Source organism: Phyllopteryx taeniolatus, chromosome 10, assembly GCF_024500385.1.
Source record: "Phyllopteryx taeniolatus isolate TA_2022b chromosome 10, UOR_Ptae_1.2, whole genome shotgun sequence".
In the NCBI taxonomy this organism is placed as follows: Eukaryota; Metazoa; Chordata; class Actinopteri; order Syngnathiformes; family Syngnathidae; genus Phyllopteryx; species Phyllopteryx taeniolatus.
In genome coordinates, this window is record NC_084511.1 from 17,297,027 (window position 1) to 17,306,482 (window position 9,456).

A 9,456-nucleotide genomic window follows, 5' to 3' on the forward strand; every position below is an offset into this window, starting at 1 on the left:
TTAAATGGACTCGACGATTCATTCACTACTTTGACCTGTGTGAATGTAAATGGACGAACAAATAATATGGTAGTGTACAATTAACTAAGACATTTTATTCCTTTATTTCCTTTTTACAAACATTGCATCAACAGAGCAACACTGAAATAATCACATTCACAATAGAGCACAATGTGAAATTGGACATCCAAATTTAATGTTGCTCCTCATTACTTTTTCCCCTCCACCATAATGATGTGGTAACCAAATTTGGTCTTTACAGGGGGGTCTGTGTAAACAGGTTTATCCATGGAAGAGATGGCCAAGTTGAAAGCAGCCTCTTGGAAAGGTCCAACCATGGATCCTCGAGTCATCCAACCCAGATCACCCTGTGCAAAACATTTACCATAAGCCAAAATGTTTTCATGAATTCAGTATTCAGTATTCCGTACTCTTCTGTTGTTCTCTGATCATTCCAAAACATTGCAATAATCAGTCATACTGCATATGACATAATCCATCCATCCATTTTCTGAGCCACTTCTCCTCACTAGGGTCGCAGGCGTGCTGGAGCCTATCCCAGCTGTCATCGGGCAGGAGGCGGGGTACACCCTGAACTGGTTGCCAGCCAATCGCAGGGCACATAGGAACAAACAACCATTCACAGTCATGCCTTCGGGCAATTTAGAGTCTCCAATTCATGCATGTTTTTGGGATGTGGGAGGAAACCGGAGTGCCCGGAGAAAACCCACGCAGGCACGGGGAGAACATGCAAACTCTACACAGGCGGGGACGGGGATTGAACCCGGGTCCTCAGAACTGTGAGGCTGACGCTCTAACCAGCATATGTCATAATGTGATAGATAAATGCCTATTTTCTGCTCTGGGGATTTTTAGGATACTACCATAGCCATCCATTCATTTTCTATCCCACTTGTCCTCATCACGATCACGGGTGAACCTCATCATAACTGTGAGACATACATGCTAACCGCTATCCACTGCGCTTCGATACTACCTAATCGGGCTGCAACTATTATTAATAATCGATTAATCGGTTGATGATTTTTTTTCGACTAATCGATGAATCAGATGATAAACTTTTTTTAAAATTTTCATCCCTTTATTCAAAAACAGTACTTTATTTTAAATTGGGAGTCCAGAAAAGTGCAAAAACAGGTTGTATTAGATGAACTCCCAAGCACTCAAAGTAATAAATTATGATTTAAAAAATAATTCAATTAGTGTTGATGTCAAATAGCTTGACATTAGGTCATCGACCAACACACAAAAACAACGGCAATATATATATATTTTTTTCTTTAATTAAATTGGAGAAAAACAGGTAGCTGTCAGAACAATAAACAATCAAAATCACATTCTTAACATCTGACCAATATTTTTTTTTATTTGATCAATCTGTTTATATGTTTTAACATCCATAGTAGTTTTATATCCAAGTGCATTAGATGGCACATGTAACACATGTGGTACACTTTAAATGTGTCTCTTCCCAATTGCCTTAGTCACCCACACCACTCCAGATCTTGTGTTGTGTGACACTCATTCGTTGTACAGTATGTTGAAGAGCTATCCACACCCACATGCATGTCTCTTCCTTCATAGTTACTATACCAGAAGATAAGTATATAATGGGGCTACTCCATGTTTTATTATTATTTTTATTTTTTAATATTTCAAATTTTCAAATTCCCCTCCTGGAAGCTGTCACCATATCGTGGTGGAGGGGTTTGTGTGTCCCAATGATCCTAGGAGCTAAGTTGTCTGGGGCTTCACGCCCCTGGTAGGGTCACCCATGGCAAACAGTTCCTAGGTGAGGGACCAGACAAAGCACGGCTAAAATACCCCTATGATGAAAACTATTGATAGATCTAGGTTTCCCTTGCCCAGACGCGGGACACCGGGGCCCCCCTCTGGAGCCAGGCCTGGAGGTGGGGCTCGAAGGCGAGCGCCTGGTGGCCGGGCTTGCACCCATGCGGCCCGGCCGGGCACAGCCTTTCGGGCTGGGTAACGTGGGTCCCCCTTCCCATGGGCTCACCACCTGTTGGAGGGGCCATAGGGGTCAGGTGCAGTGCGAGCTGGGCGGGGACCTTGGCGATCCGATCCCCGGCTACAGAAGCTGGCTCTAGGGACGTGGAATGTCACCTCTCTGGCAGGGAAGGAGCCCGAGCTGGTGTGTGAGGTCGAGAAGTTCCGACTAGATATAGCCGGACTCGCCTCCACACACAGCTTGGGCTCTGGTACCAGTCCTCTCGAGAGGGGTTGGACTCTCTTCCACACTGGAGTTGTCCACGGTGAGAGGCGCCGAGCAGGCGTGGGTAAATTTATTGCTCCCCGGCTTGGCGTCTGTACGTTGGGGTTCACCCCGGTGGACGAAAGGTTAGCCTCCCTCCGCCTTCGGGTGGAGGGAAGGGTCATGACTGTTGCTTGTGCCTATGCACCAAACAGCAGTTCAGAGTACCCACCCTTTTTGGAGTCCTTGGAGGGGGTGCTGGAGAGCGCTCCTGCTGGGGACTCCATCGTTCTGCTGGGGGACTTCAAAGCTCACGTGGGAAATGACAGTGAGACCTGGAAGGGCGTGATATGGGAGGAACGGCCCCCCTGATCAGAACCCGAGCGGTGTTCTGTTATTGGATTTCTGTGCTCATCAGCGATTGTCCATAATGAACACCATGTTCAAGCATAAGGGTGTCCATACGTGCACTTGGCACCAGGACACCCTAGGTCGCAGTTCGATGATCGACTTTGTGGTCGTGTCATCAGACTTGCGGCCGCATGTCTTGGACACTCGGGTGAAGAGAGGGGTGGAGCTGTCAACTGATCACCACCTGGTGGTGAGTTGGCTCCGATGGTGGGGGAAGATGCCGGTCCGACGTGGCAGGCCCAAACGTATTGGGAGGTTGTGCTGGGAACGTCTGGCAGAATCCCCTGGCAGAAGGAGTTTCAACTCCCACCTCCAACAGAACTTTGCTCATGTTCCGGGGGATGTGGGGGACATCGAGTCCGAGTGGCCCATGTTCCGCGCCTGGATTTCTGAGGCGGCTGACCGTAGCTGTGGCTGTAAGGTGGTCGGTGCCTGTCGTGGCGGCAATCCCCGAACCCGTTGGTGGACACCAATAGTGAGGGATGCCGTCAAGCTGAAGAAGGAGTCCTATCGGGCCTTTTTGGCCTGTGGGACTCCTGAGGGAGCTGATGGATACCAGCTGGCCAAGCGGAATGCAGCTTTGGTGGTCGCTGAACCAAAAACTCGGGTATGGGAGGTGTTCGGTGAGGCCATGGAGAAAGACTTCCGGATGGCTTCGAGGAAATTCTGGTCCACCATCCGGCGTCTCAGGAGGGGGAAGCAGTGCACCATCAACACTGTGCATAGTGGGGATGGGGCGCTGCTGACCTCAACTCAGGACGTTGTGAGCCGGTGGGGAGAATACTTCGAAGACCTCCTCAATTCCACCGACACATCTTCCCATGAGGAAGCAGAGTCTGGGTTCTCTGAGGCGGACTCTCCTATCTCTGGGTCACCGAGGTGGTTAAAAAGCTCCTCGGTGGCAAGGCCCCGGGGTGGATGAGATTTGCCCAGAGTTCCTAAAGGCTCTGGATGTTGTGGGGCTGTCCTGGTTGACACGCCTCTGCAACATCGCGTGGACATCGGGGACAGTGCCTCTGGATTGGCAGATTGGGGTGGTGGTCTCTCTTTTTTAGAAGGGGGACCGGAGGGTGTGTTCCAACTACAGGGGGATCACACTCCTCAGCCTTGCTGGTAAGGTCTATTCAGGGGTGCTGGAGAGCAGGGTCCCTCAGGAAGTCGAATCTCAGATTCAGGATGAGCAGTGTGGTTTTTGTCCTGGCCGTGGAACAGTGGACAGCTCTAAACCCTCGGCAGGGTCCTCGAGGGTGCATGGGAGTTCGCCCAACCAGTCTACATGTGTTTTGTGGACTTGGAGAAGGCGTTTGACCGTGTCCCACGGGGGGTCCTTTGGGGGGGTGCTTCGGGAGATGGGGGACCGAACCCCCTGATACGGGCTGTTCGGTCCCCTGTACGACCGGAGTCAGAGTTTGGTCCGCATATCCGGCAGTAAGTCTGACTCATTTCCGGTGAGGGTTGGACTCCGCCAAGGCTGCCCTTTGTCACAGATTCTGTTCATAACTTTTATGGACAGAATTTCAAGGCGCAGCCGATGCGTAGAGGGGGTCCGGTTTGGTGGCCTCAGTATTGCATCTTTGCTTTTTGCAGATGATGTGGTTCTGTTGACTTCATCAAGCCGTGATCTCCAACTCTCACTGGAGCAGTTTGCAGCAGTGTGTGAAGCAGCTGGGATGAGAATCAGCACCTCAAAATCTGACACCATGGGTGGCATGCCATCTCCAGGTCAGGGATGAGATCCTGCCCCAAGTGGAGGAGTTCAAGTATCTTGGGGTCTTGTTCATGAGTGAGGGAAGAATGGAACGGGAGATCGACAGGCGAATCGGTGCAGCGTCTGCAGTGATGCGGAATTTGTATCGATCCGTTGTGGTAAAGAAGGAGCTAAGCCGAAAGGCGAAGCTCTCGATTTACCGGTCGATCTACGTTCCTACCCTCACCTATCGTCACGAGCTGTGGGTCGTGACCGAAAGAACAAGATCCCGGATACAAGCGGCCGAAATGAGTTCCCTCCACAGGGTGTCCGGGCTCTCCCTTAGAGATAGGGTGAGAAGCTCAGAGTAGAGCCGCTGCTCCTCCACATCGAGAGGAGTCATCTGAGGTGGCTCAGGCATCTGATTCAGATGCCTCCCGGACGCCTCCCTGGTGAGGTATTCTGGGCACGTCCCACCGGGAGGAGACCCCAAGGACGACCCAAGACACGCTGCAGAGACTACGTCCTTGCCTGGCCTAGGAACACCTCGGGATCCCCCCGGAAGAGCTGGATGAAGTGGCTGGGGAGAGGGACGTCTGGGCGTCCCTGCTAAAGTTACCGCCCCCGCGACCCGACCTCGGATAAGCGGTAGAAAATGGATGGATGGATGGATGAATTTCTAATTTTCTTGTTAGCATGTCTGTCAATGCCTTCTTACTCTATGTTAGTTTATTTTTGAACACTTGTTTTATGTGTCCAGTTTACAGTAAACTAAAACTGGGAGTGACAAATAAACAGCTTGAAGCAAGAACGTTTTGCCTTATTTGGAGAAATGATCGCTAATTGTCTATCGCTATCAAACTGCACACATCCAATCGTTGTCGTGACTTGGCATGCTATTGAGCTCACGTCATCCTTTATTTATCCAGGTAAGGCAATTCAGAACACATTTTCATTTGCAGTGCTCATGAAATTCGTTGCAAACATTTTTTTAAATATATATTTTTATCGATTCATTGTTGAAGCCCTACTACCTAATATTATACAGAAAGAAGAATTCGTACGATACTAAATTGTGAACAGAAGTGAACTTGGGCATAGTAGTGAATGCTTAGGATTGAGCAGAATCAAGGGTGCATGTCGTGCTCTTCTTACTCCTTGTCTTGCTTTGTCTTCACTGTATTGTGATGCGACTTCGCTGAAACGAACTCCCGCCTTCAGTTTCTCCATTGCCTCCATGCATTTCCCATGTTTTTCGCAGAGGATGTGGCGAACCTAGGGACATTGTAGACGTGAGTAGATGGATCGAGAAAAGAAACAGTAAATGAGGTAGCCACCTTTAAAGCAGTGCCTCCTTTCGGTGCCTTCTCCTTCTTCTCAGTTTCTGCACTTCCTGACGCTCCTACTGAGCACAAGATTCAGCAATGAGGAGTCGGGACAATATATAATACAAATAATAATAATAATAATGATGATGATTGAAATCGACAATAACCCTGCAATAATAACTTCTATTAAGCAGCCCAGGTACTTTACTATAATAGATAGATGAGTGCAGTTGCAAGCTACGTCACAATACAAGTCGTGATTTGAGACAATATAACAAATCTTAAGCAAAAATGCACAACTAAGAGAGCACGAACCTTTCGTACCCTTGCCTCCCTTGCCCTTTGGTGGCATTTTAAGTCAATGTTTACTGAAATTCAAACTAGAAAGGGAAATGTAAACAACACTTTTAGCACACACTCACGCTTCTTGTTTTGTTGTATATGCGCAGTAGACTTGTCTTCTTCTACGGCGAACATTGGTACATTTATTCCGCCATCTAGTGTAAAATCTGTTGTTGACATGCACAAAATGAGTTCTCAATTCTATTGTTCTGCCACTTTCAAATTCTCCTAAGCAGATACTTATGTAATACATCAATGATAATTATTTGTCCTTTTCCACATTATTTTCTGAAGTAAATTAGCAGTATCGATAGTTTACAATTTAATAGCCATTGATATTTGGGACACAAAAAAACACATGTACATTAAGTCTGGTCCCAGAGGGGGAAAAAAAGATTTTGGTTTAGCATCATTCAAGAGTTTAAGTCGTTATTTTTTTTTAAATCAAATAACAAATGTATTGAATTAATAAACAACCCACTTGCCTAAAGGAGCCCATAGCACACTAACAGATTCAACTTGCGAGAAGAATACAAATGGAAGGAATCAATAAACATTTATTAACAGAACACAAAGGACCCTCGTCTCAGTTTTCACAGCGCCTGGTCTCCATAGCAACTGCAACACAAAAAAACTTCATGGCGCAGCATTCTTGTTTAGAGCAGGTCGCCTAACAGCTCTGACTTGTGCCTGGGAAAATGGAGAAGTACAAGATGGTGATGTGTTTGGGCAGAGGAGCATCAGGAGAAGTTTTCCTGATGAGAAACGCTGAGTCAGAGAGGTTGCATGCAGTGAAGAGGATCAAACTGGAGAGCACACGGACACACAGGGCAGTTCTTCAAGAGGCAGAGATCATTAGGAAGTTAAAGCAGCCTCACATAGTGAACTGCAGTGAGGTTTTCGTGAGCCCTGATGACGGCTTTATTTACATTGTGATGGACTACTGCGATGGCGGGACATTAGATGACAGAGTCAAAGAAAGGAAACCAAGTGAATTCTTCATGGAGAGCACGGTCATTGGATGGTTTGTGCAGGTCACCCTGGCTGTGAGTTACATACACAAAGCTAAAATACTTCACAGGGATATCAAAACCTCAAATGTGTTGCTAACTAAACAAGGAATGGTGAAGGTAGGCGACTTTGGGGTATCCAGAGTGATGTCAAGCACAGCCGACATGGCCTCCACATGTATCGGAACTCCCTGCTACCTGAGCCCGGAACTCTGCCAGGATGTGCCTTACAGCTCCGAGTGTGACATCTGGGCTCTGGGCTGCCTGCTCTATGAGCTCTGTGCTCTCACGCCTCCATTTACAGCCTCCAACCTCATCAGTCTCTTTTACAAGATCACCAAAGGAAAGTACGATCCGGTGCCTGAACTTTACTCCCAAAACATCTCCTCTTTAATCCAAGAAATGTTATGCACTGAACCGGAAAACAGACCAAGCGCTGCCAGTATTGTTGACAGTGCCTTTGTGCAAGATCACTTACGCCATATTCAATGTCATGACACACTGTATGAGGAGTGCCTTGTAGAGGAGGATGGTTCCTGTGCTGGTGGACAGAGTCACTGTGGCTGCCTTTATCCTGATGACTTTGACGAGGACGAGGAGGGAAGTTTGTCTTCTTTAGAGGAACAAAGTCAACATTCAGCCGAGCTCGCTGGTAATTTACAATAGAACACTTAGAACCTTAGAACAGGGGTGTCAAACTCATTTTTGTTTAGGGCCGCATTGTAGTTAATGATTTCCCTCAGAGGGCTGTTAAAACAGTGAAACCATATAAATGTTTACTCACCAAATCCTATTACCATTACACAACAAATTGAGGGATAACTACTTTTGAAATCAGAAGACAAGGATAATAGTTTGTCTAAGTATTGTTTAAGTTACTGTAGAAGAAGGATTTGGTAACATAAAAATGCAACATCTCAACATTATTGTTCATTATTATGACAATTTGGAATTTGGGTAAAGATTTTAGCAAAAATCACGGAAGTTGCCGAGCATGATTTGCTTTCGCGGGCCACATAAAATAATGTGGCGGGCCGCATCCGGCCCCCGGGCCTTGCGTTTGACACCTATACCTTAGAGCAGGGGTGTCAAACTAATTTTGTCACGGGCCACATCGTAGTTATGACTTCCCTCGGAGGGCCGCTACAACTGTGAACCCACATAAATGAAAGATTACCTCATATACTGTAATTACATACACAACACATTGATTAATAGCCAGTTTTGAAATCAGAAGCCTATAAAAACATGTTTTTCAACTATTAAATTTATTTTCAAAGGGGGATTGGTAACAAAAAAAATGCTTGCAAATTTCTCAATGGTATTACACCATAACACAATGAGCAATTTTGATTTGCTTTCGCGGGGCACATAAAATGATGTGGTGGGCCGGATCTGGCCCCCGGGCCACCAGCTTGACATCCATGCCTTAGAGCAATGTCTCTCAACCTTTTTACACCAAGTACCACCTCAAAACATATTTCGCTCTCCAAGTACCAAATGCATTGTACTTAAAAGTTAAAGACAACTGAACACAAGATGGTGTTTCAGATGTGATGGTTTCATTGCTAAGAAATTAACAACCTAACACACACTGAGTAGCCAACCACTAGACTAGAGGGAGCCTGCATACGCAATTGGAAAATTACTACCTTAACAGCAGAGTTGCCAAATTGAAGGCCCCTAGTCCAGATCCAGCCTTCCACCTTATTATACATGCATAAGAAGTCTAACAGACAGAGACACAAGCCTGTTTGGTAAACAAACACAGTGCAGCTAAACTTCTGGCGAGTGTACAGTTACACTTACAGTTTGGCAGAACGTTCTGGCAGACCGTCCAACTTGTTAACTCATTTACAAACGTAACTTCCAGCGGCGTTTAAAAAGCCTCTGCTGGCTATTTGGATCAAGCCAAAGTAAGAACATTTATTTTGCACCATACTAATTCAAACTGTTACTGTTGCACGTCTCAATCCTTCGTTTCCTAAAATGAAGACAAACTATTGATGTTGTATTTTCCTAAAAAGAAACGCATTAAATATTTCAAACTAGCGATTATACATTTATGCAATTTCACCATTATAACACACACACACACACCATACCCCAGCCCCTGAGGGTAACAATGACAGCGATGTGGCCTGCGATGAAAACAAGTTCATAAGTTTGACATCCCTCCTTCAGAGGGTCAGACAGAATTGTCAATAGGAAGATGAAGAGTTATGATTCTGGGAGAAATTTGTGGTCAATGCCAATAGACTGCGGCACAGTGGCCGACTGGTTAGAGCGTCAGCCTCACAGTTCTGAGGTGCGGGGTTCAATCCCCGTCCCCGCCTGTGTGGAGTTTGCATGTTCTCCCCGTGCCTGCGTGGGTTTTCTCCGGGCACTCCGGTTTCCTCCCACATCCCAAAAACATGCATTAATTGGAGACTCTAAATTGCCCGT

The 9,456-nt window shown here is 46.6% G+C and overlaps 2 protein-coding genes across 5 annotated transcripts in view; one reads left to right on the forward strand and one right to left on the reverse strand.

Moving 5' to 3' along the window:
• Positions 1–85: 85 nt before the first annotated feature.
• Positions 86–6,167, reverse strand: pin4 (protein (peptidylprolyl cis/trans isomerase) NIMA-interacting, 4 (parvulin)). Of its 4 annotated transcripts, none has more exons than XM_061788341.1 (4): positions 6,082–6,167; positions 5,669–5,733; positions 5,487–5,606; positions 86–368 (listed from the first exon to the last, which is right to left on the reverse strand). In XM_061788341.1, the coding sequence occupies exons 1-4, from the start codon at positions 6,134–6,136 to the stop codon at positions 210–212; spliced, it is 399 nt and encodes a 132-aa protein (XP_061644325.1). In that variant the 5' UTR covers positions 6,137–6,167; the 3' UTR covers positions 86–209. The 4 variants fall into 4 exon arrangements, with proteins under 4 accessions (XP_061644325.1, XP_061644324.1, XP_061644327.1 ...); XM_061788340.1 differs by having other exon boundaries at positions 5,669–5,736; positions 6,082–6,165; XM_061788343.1 differs by having other exon boundaries at positions 5,975–6,132.
• Positions 6,168–6,647: 480 nt separating this feature from the next.
• Positions 6,648–9,456, forward strand: part of nek12 (NIMA-related kinase 12) — a 4,133-nt gene continuing 1,324 nt past the window's right edge. The window contains exon 1 of the mRNA XM_061787868.1: positions 6,648–7,663. Within this exon, the coding sequence (XP_061643852.1) occupies positions 6,700–7,663 (964 nt within the window). The 5' untranslated portion in view covers positions 6,648–6,699. The remainder of the gene's footprint in view (positions 7,664–9,456) is intronic.